Genomic DNA, 25,743 nt, shown 5'->3' with positions numbered 1-25,743 from the left:
TTGTTCCAAGATGGCATAGCAGTTCAGACATCTTTTGTCCTCGTCTTGTCGTGTCCCGTGTAAATTATATATATATAACTTTTTTCGCATACCTTTTTATATATATTTTTTTATTTTCCATAAACTCATCGTCAAAACACTCCTGCAACCCGCCTCACCAATTTATATTTATAAAAAAAGTATTGTTTACCTCATCTGTAATCCTCCATGGAAGCTAGCCAGAAGCTAATCAGAAGCTAGTTAGCTTCTTTACTGGCTAATCGTTAGTATTCAGCTAACCACAGTTTGTGGTCATCAGCTATCCTTTAGCTCGAAAATCTATCGCCAGTTTTGTGTGGCTCGGAACGGAACATACTGGAGCTATTTTTCTCTCCATATCCCTGGATTTCAACCGTTAACTCTGGACATTCATACCTGGATCTCGCAGCTAGCTAGCTGCTATCCGCGTGACTATCGGCTTTCGTCGATTCCGGAGCTAGCCAGCTGAAGAGTTCCATCAATCACTCCTGGGCTACAATCACCTATCCGGACCCATTTTACTGCCAACGCGGAGCCCCACCGGGCCTTCACAACTGGACTACCGACGTTATCTACCCGAAGGAGTTATCCGGCTGGCTCCTCCGTCGCGACGTTACCTGAACGCCCATCTGCGGTCTGCTAACCGTTAGCTGTCTTATAGGCTGCTATCTGAATAGACCTATCGGACAATTTATTTATTTAATTTTTTCTTGGGCCTCTATAACTATATCTATTGTTTTTTTTTGTTGTTGTGTGATTTGGATTCATCCCCTCTACCACACGGAACCCCACTAATCCTACCGACGTAAACACACGAGGTGGCTAATAACAGACCTCCATCCTATGCTAGCTTGCTACCGATAGCCTGGGCTAGCTGTCTAAATCGCCGTGACCCCAACCAACCTCTCTACTCACTGGACCCTTTTGATCACTCGACTAAGCATGCCTCTCCTTAATGTCGATATGCCTTGTCCATTGCTGTTCTGGTTAGTGTTTATTGGCTTATTTCACTGTAGAGCCTCTAGTCCTGCTCACTATACCTTATCCAACCTATTAGTTCCACCACCCACATATGCGATGACATCTCCTGGTTTCAATGATGTTTCTAGAGACAATATCTCTCTCTTCATCACTCAATACCTAGGTTTACTTCCACTGTATTCACATCCTACCATACCTTTGTCTGTACATTATACCTTGAAGCTATTTTATCGCCCCCAGAAACCTCCTTTTACTCTCTGTTCCAGACGTTCTAGACGACCAATTCTTATTGCTTTTAGCCGTACCCTTATCCTACTCCTCCTCTGTTCCTCTGGCGATGTAGAGGTGAATCCAGGCCCTGCAGTGCCTAGCTCCACTCCTATTCCCCAGGCGCTCTCATTTGATGACGTCTGTAACCGTAATAGCCTTGGTTTCATGCATGTTAACATTAAAAGCCTCCTCCCTAAGTTTGTTCTATTCACTGCTTTAGCACACTCTGCCAACCCGGATGTTCTAACTGTGTCTGAATCCTGGCTTAGGAAGACCACCAAAAATTCTGAAATTTTAATCCCAAACTACAACATTTTCAGACAAGATAGAACTGCCAAAGGGGGCGGTGTTGCAATCTACTGCAAAGATAGCCTTCAGAGTTCTGTCCTACTATCCAGGTCTGTACCCAAACAATGTGAACTTCTACTTTTAAAAATCCACCTCTCTAAAAACAAGTCTCTCACCGTTGCCGCCTGCTATAGACCACCCTCTGCCCCCAGCTGTGCTCTGGACACCATATGTGAACTGATTGCCCCCCATCTATCTTCAGAGCTCGTGCTGCTAGGCGACCTAAACTGGAACATGCTTAATACCCCAGCCATCCTACAATCTAAGCTTGATGCCCTCAATCTCACACAAATGATCAATGAACATACCAGGTACATCCCCAAAGCTTTAAACACGGGCACCCTCATAGATATCATCCTAACCAACTTGCCCTCTAAATACACCTCTGCTGTCTTCAACCAAGATCTCAGCGATCACTGCCTCATTGCCTGCATCCGTAATGGGTCAGCGGTCAAACGACCTCCACTCATCACTGTCAAACGCTCCCTGAAACACTTCAGCGAGCAGGCCTTTCTAATCGACCTGGCCGGGGTATCCTGGAAGGATATTGATCTCATCCCATCAGTAGAGGATGCCTGGATATGTTTTTTTAAATGCCTTCCTAACCATCTTAAATAAGCATGCCCCATTCAAGAAATTTAGAACCAGGAACAGATATAGCCCTTGGTTCTCCCCAGACCTGACTGCCCTTAACCAACACAAAAACATCCTATGTCGTTTCTGCATTAGCATCGAACAGCCCCGTGATATGCAGCTGTTCAGGGAAGCTAGAAACCATTATACACAGGCAGTTAGAAGAGCCAAGGCTAGCTTTTTCAAGCAGAAATTTGCTTCCTGCAACACTAACTCAAAAAAGTTCTGGGACACTAAAGTCCATGGAGAATAAGAACACCTCCTCCCAGCTGCCCACTGCACTGAAGATAGGAAACACTGTCACCACTGATAAATCCACTATAATTGAGAATTTCGATAAGCATTTTTCTACGGCTGGTTATGTTTTCCACCTGGCTACTCCTACCCCGGTCAACAGCACTGCACCCCCCCACAGCAACTCGCCCAAGCCTTCCCCATTTCTCCTTCTCCCAAATCCGTTCAGCTGATGTTCTGAAAGAGCTGCAAAATCTGGACCCCTACAAATCAGCCGGGCTAGACAATCTGGACCCTTTCTAAAATGATCTGCCGAAATTGTTGCTACCCCTATTACTAGCCTGTTCAGCCTCTCTTTCGTGTCGTCTGAGATTCCCAAAGATTGGAAAGCAGCTGCGGTCATCCCCCTCTTCAAAGGGGGGGGGACACTCTTGACCCAAACTGCTACAGACCTATATCTATCCTACCCTGCCTTTTCTAAGGACTTCGAAAGCCAAGTCAACAAACAGATTACCAACCATTTAGAATCTCACCATACCTTCTCTGCTATACAATCTGGTTTCAGAGCTGGTCATGGGTGCACCTCAGCCACGCTCAAGGTCCTAAACGATATCTTAACCGCCATCGATAAGAAACATTACTGTGCAGCCGTATTCATTGATCTGGCCAAGGCTTTCGACTCTGTCAATCACCACATCCTCATTGGCAGACTCGACAGCCTTGGTTTCTCAAATGATTGCCTCGCCTGGTTCACCAACTACTTCTCTGATAGAGTTCAGTATGTCAAATCGGAGGGTCTGCTGTCCGGACCTCTGGCAGTCTCTATGGAGGTGCCACAGGGTTCAATTCTTGGACCGACTCTCTTCTCTGTATACATCAATGATGTCGCTCTTGCTACTGGGGAATCTCTGATCCACCTCTATGCAGATGACACCATTCTGTATACTTCTGGCCCTTCTTTGGATACTGTGTTAACAACCCTCCAGGCAAGCTTCAATGCCATACAACTCTCCTTCCGTGGCCTCCAATTGCTCTTAAATACAAGTAAAACTAAATGCATGCTCTTCAACCGATCGCTACCTGCACCTGCCCGCCTGTCCAACATCACTACTCTGGACGGCTCTGACTTAGAATACGTGGACAACTACAAATACTTAGGTGTCTGGTTAGACTGTAAACTCTCCTTCCAGACCCATATCAAACATCTCCAATCCAAAGTTAAATCTAGAATTGGCTTCCTATTTCGCAACAAAGCATCCTTCACTCATGCTGCCAAACATACCCTTGTAAAACTGACCATCCTACCAATCCTCGACTTCGGCGATGTCATTTACAAAATAGCCTCCAATACCCTACTCAACAAATTGGATGCAGTCTATCGCAGTGCAATCCGTTTTGTCACCAAAGCCCCATATACTACCCACCATTGCGACCTGTACGCTCTCGTTGGCTGGCCCTCGCTTCATTCTCGTCGCCAAACCCACTGGCTCCATGTCATCTACAATACCCTGCTAGGTAAAGTCCCCCCTTATCTCAGCTCGCTGGTCACCATAGCATCTCCCACCTGTAGCACACGCTCCAGCAGGTATATCTCTCTAGTCACCCCCAAAACCAATTCTTTCTTTGGCCGCCTCTCCTTCCAGTTCTCTGCTGCCAATGACTGGAACGAACTACAAACATCTCTGAAACTGGAAACACTTATCCCCCTCACTAGCTTTAAGCACCAACTGTCAGAGCAGCTCACAGATTACTGCACCTGTACATAGCCCACCTATAATTTAGCCCAATCAACTACCTCTTTCCCTACTGTATTTAATTAATTTATTAATTTATTTTGCTCCTTTGCACCCCATTATTTTTATTTCTACTTTGCACATTCTTCCACTGCAAATATACCATTCCAGTGTTTTACTTGCTATATTGTATTTACTTTGCCACCATGGCATTTTTTTGCCTTTACCTCCCTTATCTCACCTCATTTGCTCACATCATATATAAACTTGTTGATACTGTATTATTGACTGTATGTTTGTTTTACTCCATGTGTAACTCTGTGTCATTGTATGTGTCGAACTGCTTTGCTTTATCTTGGCCAGGTCGCAATTGTAAATGAGAACTTGTTCTCAACTTGCCTACCTGGTTAAATAAAGGTGAAAAAAAAAATATATATATATATATATCCACATATTTTCCTCCTGATGCCATCTATTTTGTGAAGTGCACCAGTCTCTCCTGCAGCAAAGCACCCCCACAACATGATGCTGCCACACCCGTGCTTCACGGTTGGGATGGTGTTCTTCGGCCTGCAAGCCTCCCCCTTTTTCCTCCAAACATAACGATGGTCAGTATGGCTAAACAGTTTTATTTTTGTTTCATCAGACCAAAGGACATTTCTCCAAAAAGTACGATCTTTGTCCCAATGTGCAGTTGCAAACCATAGTCTGACTTTTTTATAGCGGTTTTGGAGCAGTGGCTTCTTCCTTGCTGAGCAGCCTTTCAGGTTATGTCGATATAGGATATACAGTGCCTTGCGAAAGTATTCGGCCCCCTTGAACTTTGCGACCTTTTGCCACATTTCAGGCTTCAAACATAAAGATATAAAACTGTTTTTTGTGAAGAATCAACAACAAGTGGGACACAATCATGAAGTGGAACGACATTTATTGGATATTTCAAACTTTTTTAACAAATCAAAAACTGAAAAATTGGGCGTGCAAAAATTATTCAGCCCCTTTACTTTCAGTGCAGCAAACTCTCTCCAGAAGTTCAGTGAGGATCTCTGAATGATCCAATGTTGACCTAAATGACTAATGATGATAAATACAATCCACCTGTGTGTAATCAAGTCTCCGTATAAATGCACCTGCACTGTGATAGTCTCAGAGGTCCGTTAAAAGCGCAGAGAGCATCATGAAGAACAAGGAACACACCAGGCAGGTCCGAGATACTGTTGTGAAGAAGTTTAAAGCCGGATTTGGATACAAAAAGATTTCCCAAGCTTTAAACATCCCAAGGAGCACTGTGCAAGCGATAATATTGAAATGGAAGGAGTATCAGACCACTGCAAATCTACCAAGACCTGGCCGTCCCTCTAAACTTTCAGCTCATAAAGGAGAAGACTGATCAGAGATGCAGCCAAGAGGCCCATGATCACTCTGGATGAACTGCAGAGATCTACAGCTGAGGTGGGAGACTCTGTCCATAGGACAACAATCAGTCGTATATTGCACAAATCTGGCCTTTATGGAAGAGTGGCAAGAAGAAAGCCATTTCTTAAAGATATCCATAAAAAGTGTTGTTTAAAGTTTGCCACAAGCCACCTGGGAGACACACCAAACATGTGGAAGAAGGTGCTCTGGTCAGATGAAACCAAAATTGAACTTTTTGACAACAATGCAAAACGTTATGTTTGGCGTAAAAGCAACACAGCTCATCACCTGAACACACCATCCCCACTGTCAAACATGGTGGTGGCAGCATCATGGTTTGGGCCTGCTTTTCTTCAGCAGGGACAGGGAAGATGGTTAAAATTGATGGGAAGATGGATGGAGCCAAATACAGGACCATTCTGGAAGAAAACCTGATGGAGTCTGCAAAAGACCTGAGACTGGGACGGAGATTTGTCTTCCAACAAGACAATGATCCAAAACATAAAGCAAAATCTACAATGGAATGGTTCAAAAATAAACATATCCAGGTGTTAGAATGGCCAAGTCAAAGTCCAGACCTGAATCCAATCGAGAATCTGTGGAAAGAACTGAAAACTGCTGTTCACAAATGCTCTCCATCCAACCTCACTGAGCTCGAGCTGTTTTGCAAGGAGGAATGGGAAAAAATTTCAGTCTCTTGATGTGCAAAACTGATAGAGACATACCCCAAGCGACTTACAGCTGTAATCGCAGCAAAAGGTGGCGCTACAAAGTATTAACTTAAGGGGGCTGAATAATTTTGCACGGCCAATTTTTCAGTTTTTGATTTGTTAAAAAAGTTTGAAATATCCAATAAATGTCGTTCCACTTAATGATTGTGTCCCACTTGTTGTTGATTCTTCACAAAAAATACAGTTTTATATCTTTATGTTTGAAGCCTGAAATGTGGCAAAAGGTCGCAAAGTTCAAGGGGGCCGAATACTTTCGCAAGGCACTGTAGATACTTTTGTACCTGTTTCCTCCAGCATCTTCACAAGGTCCTTTGCTGTTGTTGTGGGATTGATTTGCACTTTTCGCACCAAAGTACGTTCATCTCTAGGAGACAGAACGCATCTCCTTCCTGAGCGGTATGATGTCTGCGTGGTCCCATGGTGTTTATACTTGCGTACTATTGTTTGTACAGATGAACGTGGTACCTTCAGGCATTTGGAAATTGCTCCCAAGGATGAACCCGGACATGTGGAGGTCTACACTTTCTTTTCCTGAGGTCATGGCTGATTTCTTTTGATTTTCTCATGATGTCAAGCAAAGAGGCACTGAGTTCGAAGGTAGGCCTTGAAATACATCCACATGTACACTTCCAATTGACTAAAATGATGTCAATTAGCCTATCAGAAGCTTCTAAAGCCATGACACAATTTTCTGGAATTTTCCAAGCTGTTTAAAGGCACAGTCAACTTAGTGTATGTAAATGTCTGACCCACTGGAGTTGTGATGCAGTGAATTATAAGTGAAATAATATGTTTGTAAACAATTGTTGAAAAATGACTTGTCATGCACAAAGTAGATGTCCTAACTGACTTGCCAAAACTAGTTTGTTAACAAGAAATGTGTGGAGTGGTTGAAAAACGGGTTTTAATGAGTCCAACCTAAGTGTATGTAAACTACAATTTCAACTGTATATATGTTAGAGGGTGGGGCTTAAGTTACATCTCTGTCTCAGCCCACAGCCCTGTGGAAATAAAAGTTTTTTGCCCATTTTAACCGCACACTATGTTACTTCCGGGTTGGAGCGAGCGGTCGCATTCGCACTTCGGTCTGCAGGTAGTATAACTTTTCATTACATTTCATTATAGTACAACGGTTTGATTTGTCTAATCTTAGCAATTTCTTCTTAGCTAGCTACATAGCCGTCTTTGTATCAAAGATAATTGCGTAATTATCGTATTTCGTCGTCCTAACGTAGTCTACACTGCTATCTGCCCAGCAGCTAGCCAGCTAGCCAGCTAGCAAACGTCCATAGCAGCACTGTAATAACTATTACACTCAACTGAACGACTTGATTAGTGTAGTGTTAGCTAGCTACATAGTTGTCTTTGCTGTCTTCGTATCCAAGATAATTGTGTAGTTTAGAGTGTGTAGTCTTAGAGTGATTATCTTAATTTACCGAGGTTAGCTAGCCAGCTATTTGTCGTCCTTAACGTAGGAGACACTGCTAGCTAGCCAACAGCTAGCCAACGTCCACCGAATAGAACTTCCTCACTCAACAACCCGGTCGCATTCCGCTTCGCTCCACAGGTAGTATCACATTTTCATTTCATTTCATTATAGTACAACGGTTTGATTTGTTTGATCGTAGCTAGCTACATAGCTAGCTACATAGCCGTCTCTGTATCAAAGATAATTGTGTAGTCTAGAGCGATTTTCTAGGTTAGCTAGCCAGCTATTGTCGTTCTTTTAACGCAACGTAACGTAATCAACACTGCTAGCTAGCCAGCTAGCCCCCGAATAGCAGCACTGTAGAAACTATCACACTCAACGGAACGACTTGATTAGTGTAGTGCCAACAACGCAGCCACTGCCAGCTAGCCTACAAAGTCAACAACGCAGCCACTGCCAGCTAGCCTACTTCAGCAGTACTGTATCATTTTAATCATTTTAGTCAATAAGATTCTTGCTACGTAAGCTTAACTTTCTGAACACTCGAGATGTGTAGTCCACTTGTCATTCCAATCTCCTTTGCATTAGCGTAGCCTCTTCTGTAGCCTGGCAACTATGTGTCTGTCTATCCCTGTTCTCTCCTCTCTGCACAGACCATACAAACGCTCCACACCGCCACCCTAATCTGGTGGTCCCAGCGCGCACGACCCACGTGGAGTTCCAGGTCTCCGGTAGCCTCTGGAACTGCCGATCTGCGGCCAACAAGGCAGAGTTCATCTCAGCCTATGCCTCCCTCCAGTCCCTCGACTTCTTGGCACTGACGGAAACATGGATCACCACAGATAACACTGCTACTCCTACTGCTCTCTCTTCATCCGCCCACGTGTTCTCGCACACCCCGAGAGCTTCTGGTCAGCGGGGTGGTGGCACCGGGATCCTCATCTCTCCCAAGTGGTCATTCTCTCTTTCTCCCCTTACCCATCTGTCTATCGCATCCTTTGAATTCCATGCTGTCACAGTTACCAGCCCTTTCAAGCTTAACATCCTTATCATTTATCGCCCTCCAGGTTCCCTCGGAGAGTTCATCAATGAGCTTGATGCCTTGATAAGCTCCTTTCCTGAGGACGGCTCACCTCTCACAGTTCTGGGCGACTTTAACCTCCCCACGTCTACCTTTGACTCATTCCTCTCTGCCTCCTTCTTTCCACTCCTCTCCTCTTTTGACCTCACCCTCTCACCTTCCCCCCTACTCACAAGGCAGGCAATACGCTCGACCTCATCTTTACTAGATGCTGTTCTTCCACTAACCTCATTGCAACTCCCCTCCAAGTCTCCGACCACTACCTTGTATCCTTTTCCCTCTCGCTCTCATCCAACACTTCCGACACTGCCCCTACTCGGATGGTATCGCGCCGTCCCAACCTTCGCTCTCTCTCCCCCGCTACTCTCTCCTCTTCCATCCTATCATCTCTTCCCTCTGCTCAAACCTTCTCCAACCTATCTCCTGATTCTGCCTCCTCAACCCTCCTCTCCTCCCTTTCTGCATCCTTTGACTCTCTATGTCCCCTATCCTCCAGGCCGGCTCGGTCCTCCCCTCCCGCTCGGTCCTCCCCTCCCGCTCCGTGGCTCGACGACTCATTGTGAGCTCACAGAACAGGGCTCCGGGCAGCCGAGCGGAAATGGAGGAAAACTCGCCTCCCTGCGGACCTGGCATCCTTTCACTCCCTCCTCTCTACATTTTCCTCTTCTGTCTCTGCTGCTAAAGCCACTTTCTACCACTCTAAATTCCAAGCATCTGCCTCTAACCCTAGGAAGCTCTTTGCCACCTTCTCCTCCCTCCTGAATCCCCTCCCCCTCCTCCTCCCTCTCTGCAGATGACTTCGTCAACCATTTTGAAAAGAAGGTCGACGACATCCGATCCTCGTTTGCTAAGTCAAACGACACCACTGGTTCTGCTCACACTGCCCTACCCTGTGCTCTGACCTCTTTCTCCCCTCTCTCTCCAGATGAAATCTCGCGTCTTGTGACGGCCGGCCGCCCAACAACCTGCCCGCTTGACCCTATCCCCTCCTCTCTTCTCCAGACCATTTCCGGAGACCTTCTCCCTTACCTCACCTCGCTCATCAACTCATCCCTGACCGCTGGCTACGTCCCTTCCGTCTTCAAGAGAGCGAGAGTTGCACCCCTTCTGAAAAAACCTACACTCGATCCCTCCGATGTCAACAACTACAGACCAGTATCCCTTCTTTCTTTTCTCTCGAAAACTCTTGAACGTGCCGTCCTTGGTCAGCTCTCCCGCTATCTCTCTCAGAATGACCTTCTTGATCCATATCAGTCAGGTTTCAAGACTAGTTATTCAACTGAGACTGCTCTTCTCTGTATCACGGAGGCGCTCCGCACTGCTAAAGCTAACTCTCTCTCCTCTGCTCTCATCCTTCTAGACCTATCGGCTGCCTTTGATACTGTGAACCATCAGATCCTCCTCTCCACCCTCTCCGAGTTGGGCATCTCCGGCGCGGCCCACGCTTGGATTGCGTCCTACCTGACAGGTCGCTCCTACCAGGTGGCGTGGCGAGAATCTGTCTCCTCACCACGCTCTCACCACTGGCGTCCCCCAGGGCTCTGTTCTAGGCCCTCTCCTATTCTCGCTATACACCAAGTCACTTGGCTCTGTCATAACCTCACATGGTCTCTCCTATCATTGCTATGCAGACGACACACAATTAATCTTCTCCTTTCCCCCTTCTGATGACCAGGTGGCGAATCGCATCTCTGCATGTCTGGCAGACATATCAGTGTGGATGACGGATCACCACCTCAAGCTGAACCTCGGCAAGACGGAGCTGCTCTTCCTCCCGGGGAAGGACTGCCCGTTCCATGATCTCGCCATCACGGTTGACAACTCCATTGTGTCCTCCTCCCAGAGCGCTAAGAACCTTGGCGTGATCCTGGACAACACCCTGTCGTTCTCAACTAACATCAAGGCGGTGGCCCGTTCCTGTAGGTTCATGCTCTACAACATCCGCAGAGTACGACCCTGCCTCACACAGGAAGCGGGCGCAGGTCCTAATCCAGGCACTTGTCATCTCCCGTCTGGATTACTGCAACTCGCTGTTGGCTGGGCTCCCTGCCTGTGCCATTAAACCCCTACAACTCATCCAGAACGCCGCAGCCCGTCTGGTGTTCAACCTTCCCAAGTTCTCTCACGTCACCCCGCTCCTCCGCTCTCTCCACTGGCTTCCAGTTGAAGCTCGCATCCGCTACAAGACCATGGTGCTTGCCTACGGAGCTGTGAGGGGAACGGCACCTCAGTACCTCCAGGCTCTGATCAGGCCCTACACCCAAACAAAGGCACTGCGTTCATCCACCTCTGGCCTGCTCGCCTCCCTACCACTGAGGAAGTACAGTTCCCGCTCAGCCCAGTCAAAACTGTTCGCTGCTCTGGCCCCCCAATGGTGGAACAAACTCCCTCACGACGCCAGGACAGCGGAGTCAATCTCCACCTTCCGGAGACACCTGAAACCCCACCTCTTTAAGGAATACCTAGGATAGGATAAAGTAATCCTTCTCACCCCCCTTAAAAAGATTTAGATGCACTATTGTAAAGTGGCTGTTCCACTGGATGTCTTAAGGTGAACGCACCAATTTGTAAGTCGCTCTGGATAAGAGCGTCTGCTAAATGACTTAAATGTAAATGTAAATGTACATGGATTTTATAATGTCGTATGTTTTACCCCCAACACCACTTTTCAAGAATTTGTATAGCAGGCCCTCGTGCCAAATTGAGTCTAAAGCTTTTTTGAAATCATCAAAGATAGGGGAGCCGAAAGGTCAAATATACTGTTTAGGCTTTCTACTGCAAGGTTAACACCTTCACTATTACAGTGAAATGTTTTGTCCAGGAAGTTGTCTTAAAGGGATTGAATGTTTTGTTGCCTGATTGATTTTTTTTGGTAGGTTTCTACACTACTATCCTTCCATCTATAGCATGTCTTAATATTTTGCAGTTCTTTTGGCTTTGATGACTCATGATTAAGTATTGCTCTGTTCAGGTAGACTGATTTTGCTGTGATCTGAAAGGGGTGTCAGTGGTCTGATTGTGAACTCTCTGAGAGACTCTGGGTTGAGGTCAGTGATAAAGTAGTCTACAGTACTACTGCCAAGGGTTAAGCTGTAGGTGTACCTACTATAGGAGTCCCCTTGAAGCCTACCATTGACTATGTGCAGACCCAGTGTGCGACAGAGCTGCGACCCATTTTTGGTGGTTGTTTTGTCATAGTTGTGTCTTGGGGAGCATATTTGGGAGGGAATACTGTCACCTCTAGGTAGGTGTTTGTCCCCAAATGTGCTGAGAGTGTCAGGTTCCTGTCCAGTTCTGGCATTTAGGTTGCCACAGACTAATACGTCCCAGGGCCTGGAAATGGTTGATCTCCCCCTCTAGGATGGAGCAGCTGTCATTGTTAAAGTGGGAGGATACAGGTAGCACACATGAGGACATTTTTCTCTGTTGAGATAATTTCCTTCTTAATTTCTATACAGATTTAAAATGTTCCTTTTTTGACTAATTTAATAGTGAGTTGGGACTCTTCCCTGTTTCACACCTGGTAGTTTGGTGGATGGGACTACCAACTCTCTGTAACCTAGAGAGCAACCAGTGGTCTCTATACCATGTTTCTTGTAGGATGACAATGTCTGTATTTCCAATTTCTTTTAAGTCTGGGTTCCTGCTCTTTAGGTCTCTCTCTCTCTGTTAGCTTGGTGTTTCTGTTTTCCCTTGTTGACTTTAGCCACAGAGGATGACTTGCTGTAATGTTGTCAAGTGTGTTTTAACCTCACTTGGTCACAGATTAGACTCTCCTAACTTTTCTTCCACTCTTTCACTGTCTCTATCCAATTAACATGAAAAATACAAAAATATTAAGTAGCTACTTTGACAACAGTCACTACATCCTGGAATTGTTTCTTTGAACAAATTTGGTTTGGTTGGCACTGTCCCTAGGTTTCTCTCGCATGCAGGTCAACTCATATGGAGTTGTTTGTCAGAGGTGAAGTCACAGGTCATGTATTGACGAGTGTGTCTGTTTCCTTTCCAACATGCAGGCGCGAAGCGCCGAGGTCCCCGAGCTGAGCGACGAGCCCCTCTTGCGCTCCTGCAGCAGCACGGCCAGCATGAAGGTCAAGAATGTCAAGAAGTGAGTGGACCATCTGACTGAGTAGACTTACCCTGCTATGGGCCTTCTGATACCGCCTTAACTCCTCACATCTGCCACACATCTCTATCGATCATCCTTTTTCTCTCCATTTTGCTCTCTTTCGGCTCCCACCCTGTTCTCTCTTGCAACCTTTTTCTCTCTTCAGCTATCGCTCTACATCTCTTTCTGTCTCTTCCTCACTCTTGTTATCTGTGTCCCTCACACATGTCCCTTTCTCAGTCTCTCTCTCTCCCGCTCTCCTTCAATTTTGCCCTTTCTACTGGATTTTATCTATTTTTGCCCTCTTTCTCCTCCCCTCTCTTGTACTATGTTTTCTTCTTCTCCACCCTCCCTCTTCCTTTACTCTCTTCATTATCTATCAGACCCCTAGGCCTAAGGCCTTCATCCTAACCACAGTCCGTCTCTGTATTTCAGACTGTCCTTCACCAAAGGCCACTTCCCCATGCTGGCTGAGTGTGCCCACTTCCACTACGAGAATGTGGACTTTGGCACAATCCAGGTAATCAGACACTTAGCAGAGCACTGTGGTGCTGCTATGTTTTCCTAAAATGTTGGACTGTCTGGTGTGCTGTGGTGGTAGATAAGGTTCCAACCTTGGTTGTGATACACTATATTGATATTGCAATGAAAACGGTGGTGTTGTTTCGAGTGTATATCCCAGTCTTAGTCTTTTCTGATGACACAGTTCATGAAGACAGTGGTCATTTGACTCCACCTCTTTGTTTAATGTGGGGTATGCTAGAGGTCGACCGATTATGATTTTTCAACACCAAGACCGATTTATTGGAGGACCAAAAAAAGTATATACCGATTAATCGGCCAATTTGTATATATATATTATATATATTTGTAATAATGACAATTACAACAACACTGAATGAACCCTTTTATTTTAACTTAATATAATCTATTTAGTCTCAAATAAATAATGATACATGCTCAATTTGTTGTAAATAATGCAAAAACACAGTGTTGGAGACGAAAGTAAAAGTGCAATATGTGACATGTAAAAAAAGCTAACATTTAAGTTCCTTGCTCAGAACATATGAAAGCTGGTGGTTCAATATTCCCAGTTTCGAAGTTTGAGGTTGTAGTTATTATATGAATTATGTCGCGTCGGCTATTTCTCGCTATACCATTTGTATTTCATATACCTTTGACTATTGGATGTTCTAATAGGCACATTAGTATTGCCAGCCTGATAGGCTTGAAGTCATAAACAGCACTGTGCTTCAAGCATTGCTAAAAGCTGCTGGCAAACACAGTAAAGTTTGAATGAATGCTTATGAGCCTGCTGCTGCCTACCACCGCTCAGTCAGACTGCTCTATCAAATCATAGACTTATTTATAATATAATGAAAATGTCATTTCAAACACAAAACATGTATTATTTCAGTGAAATACGGAACTGTTCCGTATTTTATCTAACGGGTGGCATCCATAAGTCTAAATATTGCTGTTACATTGCACAACCTTCAATGTTATGTCATAATTATGTAAAATTCTGGCAAATTAGTTTCAACGAGCCAGTCGGCCCAAACTGTTGCATATACCCTGACTCTGCCTGCAATGAACGCAAGAGAAGTGACACAATTTCCCTAGTTAATATTGCCTGCTAACATGCATTTATTTGAACAAAATTTGCAGGTTTAAAAAAAATATACTTCTGTGTATTCATTTTAAGAAAGGCATGGATGTTTATGTTTAGGTACATTCGTGCAACGATTGTGCTTTTGTTAAATCACCCGTTTGGCGAAGTAGGCTGTGGTTTGATGATAAATTAACAGGCACCGCATTGATTATATGCAATGTGGGACAAGCTAGTTAACCTAGTAATATCATCAACTATGTGTAATTAACTAGTGATTATGTGTAGCTTGATAGTTTTTTTATAAGATAAGTTTAATGCTAGCTGCGGGCTTCCGGGTTGGAGCGAGCGGTCGCATCTGCACTCGGTCCGCAGGTAGTATTACATTTCATTACATTTCATTATACATTATACATTTCATTATAGTACAACGGTTTGATTTGTCTAATCTTAGCAATTTCTTCTTAGCTAGCTACATAGCCGTCTTTCTATCATAGATAATTGCGTAATTATCGTATTTCGTCGTCCTAACGCAGTCTACACTGCCCTGCAGCTAGCCAGCTAGCTAACGTCCACCGTCTACCGATTAGCAACGGTTTGATTTGTCTAATCTTAGCAATTTCTTCTTAGCTAGCTACATAGCCGTCTTTGTATCATAGATAATTGCGTAATTATCGTATTTCGTCGTCCTAACGCAGTCTACACTGCCCTGCAGCTAGCCAGCTAGCTAACGTCCACCGTTAGCTAGTCCACCGTCTACCGATTAGCAGCACAACTATTACACTCAACTGAAAGACTTGATTAGTGTAGTGTTAGCTAGCTACATAGTTGTCTTTGCTGTCTTCGTATCCAAGATAATTGTGTAGTTAGAGTGTGTAGTTTTAGAGTGATTATCTTAATTTACCGAGGTTAGCTAGCCAGCTATTTGTCGGCCTTAACATAGGAGACACTCCTAGCTAGCCAACAGCTAGCCAACGTCTACCGAACAGAACTTCCGCACTCAACAATCCGGTCGCATTTCGCTTCGCTCCACAGGTAGTATCACATTTTTCATTTCATTTCATTACAGTACAACGGCTTGATTTGTTTGATCGTAGCTAGCTACATAGCTAGCTACATAGCCGTCTGTGTATCAAAGATAATTGTGTAGTCTTGAGCGATTTCCTAGGTTAGCTAGCCAGCTATTGTCGTTCTTTTAACGCAACGTAACGTAATCAACACTGCTAGCTAGCCAGCTAGCCCCGAATAGCAGCACAGTAGGAACTATTACACTCAACGGAACGACTTGATTAGTGTAGTGTCAACAACGCAGACACTGCCAGCTAGCCTACATAGTCAACAACGCAGCCTCTGCCAGCTAGCCTACTTCAGCAGTACTGTATCATTTTAATCATTTTAGTCAATAAGATTCTTGCTACGTAAGCTTAACTTTCTGAACACTCGAGACGTGTAGTCCACTTGTCATTCCAATCCCCTTTGCATTAGCGTAGCCTCTTGTGTAGCCTGTCAACTATGTGTCTGTCTATCCCTGTTCTCTCCTCTCTGCACAGACCATACAAACGCTCCACACCGCGTGGCCGCGGCCACCCTAATCTGGTGGTCCCAGCGCGCACGACCCACGTGGAGTTCCATGTCTCCGGTAGCCTCTGGAACTGCCGATCTGCGGCCAACAAGGCAGAGTTCATCTCAGCCTATGCCTCCCTCCAGTCCCTCGACTTCATGGCACTGACGGAAACATGGATCACCACAGACAACACTGCTACTCCTACTGCTCTCTCTTCGTCTGCCCACGTGTTCTCGCACACCCCGAGAGCTTCTGGTCAGCGGGGTGGTGGCACCGGGATCCTCATCTCTCCCAAGTGGTCATTCTCTCTTTCTCCCCTTACCCATCTGTCTATCGCATCCTTTGAATTCCATGCTGTCACAGTTACCAGCCCTTTCAAGCTTAACATCCTTATCATTTATCGCCCTCCAGGTTCCCTCGGAGAGTTCATCAATGAGCTTGATGCCTTGATAAGCTCCTTTCCTGAGGACGGCTCACCTCTCACAGTTCTGGGCGACTTTAACCTCCCCACGTCTACCTTTGACTCATTCCTCTCTGCCTCCTTCTTTCCCTCCTCTCCTCTTTTGACCTCACCCTCTCACCTTCCCCCCTACTCACAAGGCAGGAAATACGCTCGACCTCATCTTTACTAGATGCTGTTCTTCCACTAACCTCATTGCAACTCCCCTCCAAGTCTCCGACCACTACCTTGTATCCTTTTCCCTCTCGCTCTCATCCAACACCTCCCACACTGCCCCTACTCGGATGGTATCGCGCCGTCCCAACCTTCGCTCTCTCTCCCCGCTACTCTCTCCTCTTCCATCCTATCATCTCTTCCCTCTGCTCAAACCTTCTCCAACCTATCTCCTGATTCTGCCTCCTCAACCCTCCTCTCCTCCCTTTCTGCATCCTTTGACTCTCTATGTCCCCTATCCTCCAGGCCGGCTCGGTCCTCCCCTCCCGCTCCGTGGCTCGACGACTCATTGCGAGCTCACAGAACAGGGCTCCGGGCAGCCGAGCGGAAATGGAGGTAAACTCGCCTCCCTGCAGACCTGACATCCTTTCACTCCCTCCTCTCTACATTTTCCTCTTCTCTCTCTGCTGCTAAAGCCACTTTCTACCACTCTAAATTCCAAGCATCTGCCTCTAACCCTAGGAAGCTCTTTGCAACCTTCTCCTCCCTCCTGAATCCTCCCCCCTCCTCCCTCTCTGCAGATGACTTCGTCAACCATTTTGAAAAGAAGGTCGACGACATCCGATCCTCGTTTGCTAAGTCAAACGACACCGCTGGTTCTGCTCACACTGCCCTACCCTGTGCTCTGACCTCTTTCTCCCCTCTCTCTCCAGATGAAATCTCGCGTCTTGTGACGGCCGGCCGCCCAACAACCTGCCCGCTTGACCCTATCCCCTCCTCTCTTCTCCAGACCATTTCCGGTGACCTTCTCCCTTACCTCACCTCGCTCATCAACTCATCCCTGACCGCTGGCTACGTCCCTTCCGTCTTCAAGAGAGCGAGAGTTGCACCCCTTCTGAAAAAACCTACACTCGATCCCTCCGATGTCAACAACTACAGACCAGTATCCCTTCTTTCTTTTCTCTCCAAAACTCTTGAACGTGCCTTCCTTGGCCAGCTCTCCCGCTATCTCTCTCAGAATGACCTTCTTGATCCAAATCAGTCAGGTTTCAAGACTAGTCATTCAACTGAGACTGCTCTTCTCTGTATCACGGAGGCGCTCCGCACTGCTAAAGCTAACTCTCTCTCCTCTGCTCTCATCCTTCTAGACCTATCGGCTGCCTTCGATACTGTGAACCATCAGATCCTCCTCTCCACCCTCTCCGAGTTGGGCATCTCCGGCGCGACCCATGCTTGGATTGCGTCCTACCTGACAGGTCGCTCCTACCAGGTGGCGTGGCGAGAATCTGTCTCCTCACCACGCGCTCTCACCACTGGTGTCCCCCAGGGCTCTGTTCTAGGCCCTCTCCTATTCTCGCTATACACCAAGTCACTTGGCTCGGTCATAACCTCACATGGTCTCTCCTATCATTGCTATGCAGACGACACACAATTAATCTTCTCCTTTCCCCCCTCTGATGACCAGGTGGCGAATCGCATCTCTGCATGTCTGGCAGACATATCAGTGTGGATGACGGATCACCACCTCAAGCTGAACCTCTGCAAGACGGAGCTGCTCTTCCTCCCGGGAAGGACTGCCCGTTCCATGATCTCGCCATCACGGTTGACAACTCCATCGTGTCCTCCTCCCAGAGCGCTAAGAACCTTGGCGTGATCCTGGACAACACCCTGTCGTTCTCAACTAACATCAAGGCGGTGGCCCGTTCCTGTAGGTTCATGCTCTACAACATCCGCAGAGTACGACCCTGCCTCACACAGGAAGCGGCGCAGGTCCTAATCCAGGCACTTGTCATCTCCCGTCTGGATTACTGCAACTCGCTGTTGGCTGGGCTCCCTGCCTGTGCCATTAAACCCCTACAACTCATCCAGAACGCTGCAGCCCGTCTGGTGTTCAACCTTCCCAAGTTCTCTCACGTCACCCCGCTCCTCCGCTCTCTCCACTGGCTTCCAGTTGAAGCTCGCATCCGCTACAAGACCATGGTGCTTGCCTACGGAGCTGTGAGGGGAACGGCACCTCAGTACCTCCAGGCTCTGATCAGGCCCTACACCCAAACAAGGGCACTGCGTTCATCCACCTCTGGCCTGCTCGCCTCCCTACCACTGAGGAAGTACAGTTCCCGCTCAGCCCAGTCAAAACTGTTCGCTGCTCTGGCCCCCCAATGGTGGAACAAACTCCCTCACGACGCCAGGACAGCGGAGTCAATCACCACCTTCCGGAGACACCTGAAACCCCACCTCTTTAAGGAATACCTAGGATAGGATAAAGTAATCCTTCTCACCCCCCTTAAAAGACTTAGATGCACTATCGTAAAGTGGCTGTTCCACTGGATGTCATAAGGTGAAAGCACCAATTTGTAAGTCGCTCTGGATAAGAGCGTCTGCTAAATGACTTAAATGTTAAATGTAAATGTAGATAGCAACTTAACTTGGCTCCTTGCTGCACTCGCGTAACAGGTGGTCAGCCTGCCATGCAGTTTCCTCGTGGAATGCAATGTAATCGGCCATAATAGGCGTCCAAAAATGCAGATTACCGACTGTTATGAAAACTTGAAATCGGCCCTAATTTATCGGACCTCTAGTGTATGCTGGTGGAATAGGCTATATGTGGTGAGGATGCTATTATTATTTTTAGCTATGTTTCTTCTTGTCAGCACAGCTAGACCCTTTGTTAATAGTTGGCAAGTTAGCCTGTTTTTTTCTGGTGGGCTTTACTAAGTATTTCTCCTTAGAAAATCTGATATTGGTTTCTGTTGACTCTGGGCAAAAATATTCAGCAACACTAGCAGCGAGTAATACAAATCTTCGAACTTAATCCAATGCCTTTATATCAAAATGTTTTTCGCAAATTAAACACCAAATCTGCATGGTTAGCATGAGAGGTATTTCCACCAGTCACGTCTGCACTATTACCCAATGTATATTACATCATAAATCCGCTATACATAATGCCTAATACCCACCTCTGCTGACTCCTACCTCTATTGAGTGCATCTCCATATGGTGAAAGGAGAGGTGTATTATCTGAGCCTGGCTCAATGGCTCCCTCCCAGTGCAGGCAGAGGCGAAACACACACAGAAGGTGCTGCAATACCACCGGGGAGCCCAGAGCTCCACTGTTGGGGTGTTGCTTGCTCGATAATGGAACACACTAAAATCACGATGCACACACAAACAGATGATGATTCACTCACACACACACACACAGGAATCACAATGCATACACACACAGACGGATAATGATACACAGACAGATCTGCAAGCACTGGAAGAGGACAAGAACCATCTGAATCCTGTTATAGTGTCTCAGAAGTAGCTTGGTAACTTATCCCCTCTGATTGGTATGTGATGATGAATGTTGATGTAAAACTTCTCCACGTCCAGTAGAGGTCAGCATTGTCTCACTTGTTAGCACAGGAGAGATACTCCAGGAATATACTGTAGCATCGTGGTGGGCAGAATCCTGCATTGACTGTCCACTCTCCCTCTCCACCAGGAGCTCCACCAACCAGCACAATCTCAGTGGTAATACAAAAATAATTTGCATCATTCAAAATCAACATTGGATAAAGAACAAGTTTTCCACACTGACTTCTGTGCAAACAAATCCTGTCAAATCCTGTCATTCTTAGATGGCATGTATCACTGTTTTGTCACGCCTTGGTCATAGTGTTTTGTGTTTTCGTTATATATTTTGGTCAGGCCAGGGTGTGACATGGGTTTATGTGTTGTGTTTCGTATTGGGGTTTTATAGGATTTGGGATTGCTATGATTAGGGGTGTGTCTAGTTAGGCTTGGCTGCCTGAGGCGGTTCTCAAGTCAGGTGATTCTTGTTGTCTCTGATGGGGAACCGTATTTAGGTAGCCTGAGTTTCACTTTGTATTTCGTGGGTGATTGTTCCTGTCTCTGTGTAGTTTCACCAGATAGGCTGTAATTAGTTTCACGTTCCGTTTGTTGTTTTGTATTCTATAGTTATTTCATGTATCGTAATTTCTTCATTAAAGACATGAGTAACCACCACGCTGCATTTCGGTCCTCTCTTTCGACAAACGAAGAACGCCGTTACAGAATCACCCACCACACACGGACCGAGCAGCGTGTTAACAGGCAGCGACAGCTGGAGCAGAAAAGGGAGGACGTTATGGACAGCAGAGGCGTGGAGTATACGACGTGGGAAGAAATCGACAGGTGGGCGGCCGACCCAGAGAGAGTGCAGGAGCCCGCCTGGGATTCGCTGGAACAGTGCGAAGAGGGCTATAGGCGAATGGAGTCGGAAAAAAAGACACGGCAGCGCAGAGCGAAAACCGAAAGTAACCCCCAAATATTTATTGGGGGAGGGTGCAGAGAGAGAGTGGCTGAGTCAGGAGTCAGACCTGAGCCTACTCTCCCTGTTAATTGTGAGGAGCAGCAATATAAGGACTTCTGGTCTTGGGAGATGATATTAGACGGAAAAGGACCCTGGGCGCAGCCGGGAGAATATCGCCGTCCCAAGGAAGAACTAGAGGCGGCTAAAGCGGAGAGGCGCTGGTATGAGGAGGCAGCACGGCGACGCGGTTGGAAGCCCGAAAAGCAGCCCCAAAAAAATATTGGGGGGGGGACTTAATGGGAGTATGGCTATGCCAGGTAGGAGACCTGTGCAAACTCCCTGTGCTTACCGGTGGGCTAGAGAGACCGGGCAGGCACCGTGTTATGCTATGGAGCGCACGGTGTTTCCAGTGCGGGTGCATAGCCCGGTGCGGCGCATACCAGCCCTTCCTATTGGCCGGGCTAGAGTGGGCATCGAGCCAGGTAAGCTTGGGCAGGCTCGGTGCTCAAGAGCTCCAGTGCGCCTGTACGGTCCGGTCTATCCAGAGCCACCTCCACACACCAGTCCTCCGGTAGCAGCTCCCCGCACCAGGCTTCCTGTGCGTGTCCTCGATCCTGTAGCACCAGTTCCAGCACCAGGCCTTCTGTGCGCCTCGCCTGTTCAGCACAGCCAGAGCCTTCCTTCCCTCCTGCGCTGTCGGAGTCTCTCGCCTGTTCAGCGCTTCCAGAGCCTTTCTCCTCTCCTGCGCTGCCGGAGTCTCCCGCCTGTTCAGCGCTTCCAGAGCCTTCCTCCTCTACAGCGCTGCCGGAGTCTCCCGCCTGTTCAGCGCTTCCAGAGCCTTCCTACTCTACAGCGCTGCCGGAGTCTCCCGCCTGTTCAGCGCTATCAGGGCCTTCCTCCTCTACAGCACTGCCGGAGCCTCCTGCCTGTTCGGAACAGCCTGGGCTGCCAGTCTGCAGGGAGCTGTCAGTCTGCAAGGTGCTGTCAGTCTGCAAGGAGCTGCCAGTCTGCATGAAGCAGCCAGAGATGTCAGTCTGCAGGGAGCTGTCCGTCTGCAAGGAGCTGCCAGTCTGCAGGGTGCTGTCAGCCTGCATGGAGCAGTCAGAGCTGTCAGTCTGCATGAAGCAGCCAGAGCTGTCAGTCTGCAAAGAGCTGCCAGTCTGCAAGGAGCTGTCAGTCTGCAAGGAGCTGTCAGCCTGCATGGGGCAGCCAGAGCTGTCAGTCTGCATAGAGCAGCTAGATCCGCCAGTCAGCCATGATCTTCTAGATCTGCCAGTCAACCAGTCTCTTCCAGATCTGCCAGTCAACCAGCCTCTTCCAGATCTGCCAGTCAACCAGCCTCTTCCAGATCTGCCAGTCAACCAGAATCTTCCAGATCTGCCAGTCAACCAGTCTCTTCCAGATCTGCCAGTCAACCAGTCTCTTCCAGATCTGCCAGTCAACCAGTCTCTTCCAGATCTGCTAGTCAACCAGAATCTTCCAGATCCGCCAGCCAGCCAAGATCTACCGGAGCCTACTACCTGCCTGAGCTTCATCTCAGTACTGGGCTTCCTCTCCGTACTGGGCTTGCTCTCAGTACTGGGCTTTCTCTCAGTACTGGGCTGCCCCTCAGTCCCGGGCTGCCCCTCAGTCCCGGGCTGCCCCTCAGTCCCGGGCTGCCCCTCAGTCCCGGGCTGCCCCTCAGTCCCGAGCTGCCCCTCAGTCACGAGCTGCCCCTCAGTTCAGTGGGTTTCTGGGTGAGGACTATTAGGCCATGGTCGGCGGCGAGGGTGGATTATCCCAGGACGCGAAGGGGAGGAACTAGGACATTAATGAAGTGGGGTCCACGTCCTGAGCCGGAGCCGCCACCATGGACAGACGCCCACCCGGACCCTCCCTATGGTTTTGAGGTGCGTCTGGGAGTCCGCACCTTAGGGGGGGGGTTCTGTCACGCCTTGGTCTTAGTATTTTGTGTTTTCTTTAATTATTTGTTCAGGCCAGGGTGTGACAGGGGTTTATTGTATTGTCGTATTGGGGTTTTTGTAGGCATTGGGATTGTGGTTGATTAGGGGTGTGTGTAGCATAGATTTGGCTGCCTGAGGCGGTTCTCAGAGTCAGGTGATTCTTGTTTTCTCTGATGGGGAACCGTATTTAGGTAGCCTGGGTTTCGCTTTGTTTTCGTGGGTGATTGTTCCTGTCTCTGTGTAGTGTTTACCAGATAGGCCAGATAAGTTTCACGTTCCATTTGTTGTTTTGTATTCTATAGTTATTTCATGTATCGTCATTTCTTCATTAAAGACATGAGTAACCACCACGCTGCATTTCGGTCCTCTCTTTCGACAAACGAAGAACGCCGTTACATGTTTTCAATAAATAAATAAATCAAATGTATTTATAAGCCCTTTTACATCAGCAGATGTCAAAGTGATTTTACAGGAACCCAGCCAAAACTCCCTAGAAAGGCAGGGACTTAGGAAGAAACCTAGCTCTGAGGGGTGGCCAGTCCTCTTCTAGCAGTGCCGGGTGGAGATTGAGTACATGGCCATTAAGACCAGATCGTTCTTGAAGATGTTTAAACATTTGACCAGGGTCAAATAATAATCCCAGTGGTTGAAGAGGGTGCAACAGGTCAGCACCTCAGGAGTAAATGTCATTTGGCATTTCATAGCCGAGCATTGAGGTTGAGAGAGAGAGAGAGGTTGAGAGAGAGAGAGAGGTTGAGAGAGAGAGAGAGAGGTTGAGAGAGAGAGAGAGAGGTTGAGAGAGAGAGAGGTTGAGAGAGCAAGATGTTGAGAGAGAGAAAGAGGTTGAGAGAGAGAGAGGTTGAGAGAGAGAGAGGTTGAGAGCGAGAGGTTGAGAGCGAGAGGTTGAGAGCGAGAGGTTGAGAGCGAGAGGTTGAGAGCGAGAGGTTGAGAGCGAGAGGTTGAGAGCGAGAGGTTGAGAGCGAGAGGTTGAGAGCGAGAGGTTGAGAGAGAGAGGTTGAGAGAGCGAGGTTGAGAGAGCGAGGTTGAGAGAGCGAGGTTGAGAGAGAGAGGTTGAGAGAGAGAGAGGTTGAGAGAGAGAGAGGTTGAGAGAGAGAGAGGTTGAGAGAGAGAGAGGTTGAGAGAGAGAGAGGTTGAGAGAGAGAGAGGTTGAGAGAGAGGGAGGTTGAGAGAGAGAGGGAGGTTGAGAGAGAGAGAGAGGGAGGTTGAGAGAGAGAGAGGGAGGGGGAGGGAGGTTGAGAGAGAGAGAGAGGGAGGTTGAGAGAGAGAGGTTGAGAGAGAAAGAGATTGAGAGAGAGAGAGAGGTTGAGAAAGTTTGAGAGAGGTTGAGAGGTTGCGAGAGAGAGGGAGGTTGCGAGAGAGAGGGAGGTTGCGAGAGAGAGGGAGGTTGAGAGAGAGAGGGAGAGGTTGAGACAGAGAGGGAGAGGAGAGAGAGAGGGAGAGGAGAGGGAGGGGTTGAGAGGGAGAGGTTGAGAGAGAGAGGGAGAGGTTGAGAGAGAGGGGTTGAGGTTGAGAGAGAGGGAGAGGTTGAGAGAGAGGGAGAGAGAGTTCCGGAGTTTCAAATTGAGCAGTAGCTGCTGAAAAAAAATGAGCTCCTACAAATATTGAAATTTACATGGTTTTTAGAGTGAAGTAAGAAAGAAAACTGCAAGACTGAATAGGAGATAGGCTTTTGAAAAAGTAACTATTTTTCATAAAATTGTATAGTTATCTTAGCTAGCTGAATTGTTTACCAGTTGTTAAGCAGTTGCTAGGGACTCTCCTGGAACAAAGAATATCTAGTTAACAGAAGAAGAGAAAGCCAAAATAAGGACAGAAGAAAAAGGACATCAAAGTGAAACAGTTCTCTAAAGACACAAGAGACAATAATACAAGAAGCGTTGCTATGAAAATTGTTTACCCACCAGACATGCAAACAGAGAAAGCTAAGAAAAGTTTCAAAGGTTTGTTGATGGGACAGAACCATGAATGCCCGTTTTCAGATCTTACCAGTTGCAAAACAAGAGAAAATGTAATTTTTAATACCTAAAGAGGGCACATATGGAAAATAGTTATTTGCAACCATTTCCCTTTCTAAAAAAAAAAAGAGGCATCAGCCAAGGATGTCAGATCAGCATTTTTGAAGAAGCTGACCAGAGCAACATGTATCAAACAATAAACGTATATAATAATGGAACTGTATTGACACAAGGCAATGATTCAAGTCTCCAGGCTTTTGAGAATAGGTTTGCTACCCTAAAAGCAGAAGCTGAAATCATCTCAGAAACTGAGGAAAAAGTCTAGGAGGGAGATAGAGAAAAGCAGGCCCCAACGGTCTCTGTGACCCAGCAAGAAGCCCTCAGTGTCCCTCTACCTTCCTCACCTGCAGCAGACAGAGCCAATGACATGTCTACAACACTACGAACACCTGCTATGCAACGTTTCTTTAGGTCAGTTTACTTACTGCTCAGCTCTTGGGACAAGTGTAGTTGATTATGCCATCACTGACATTGACCCCTCCTCCATTAGTGCATTCACTGTCAGACCACAGACACCATTGTCAGATCACAGTCAGATCAACGTGTTCCTGAAGAAATTAACCGGCAATATTAATTTTAAAAAACAGCCCAATAAACTCTACAACATAAACCAATCGTACAGATGGGCTCCAAACAGTGCAGAGAGATTCATTGAAACGTTGAACTCAAATGAAATTATGAACTCTATAC

At 47.0% G+C, this 25,743-nt stretch overlaps 1 protein-coding gene across 1 annotated transcript in view; it reads left to right on the top strand.

Moving 5' to 3' along the window:
• The window catches only part of LOC115136005 (rho GTPase-activating protein 32-like), a 259,254-nt gene that overhangs the window by 139,615 nt on the left and 93,896 nt on the right, over window positions 1-25,743 (top strand). Inside the window, 2 exon segments of the mRNA XM_029671318.2 lie at window positions 12,894-12,985; window positions 13,421-13,505. Of these exon segments, the coding sequence (XP_029527178.2) occupies window positions 12,894-12,985; window positions 13,421-13,505 (177 nt within the window).

Source organism: Oncorhynchus nerka, linkage group LG10 (assembly GCF_034236695.1).
Source record: "Oncorhynchus nerka isolate Pitt River linkage group LG10, Oner_Uvic_2.0, whole genome shotgun sequence".
Taxonomy (NCBI): domain Eukaryota; kingdom Metazoa; phylum Chordata; class Actinopteri; order Salmoniformes; family Salmonidae; genus Oncorhynchus; species Oncorhynchus nerka.
This window is presented reverse-complemented; position numbering and strand designations above follow the sequence as displayed.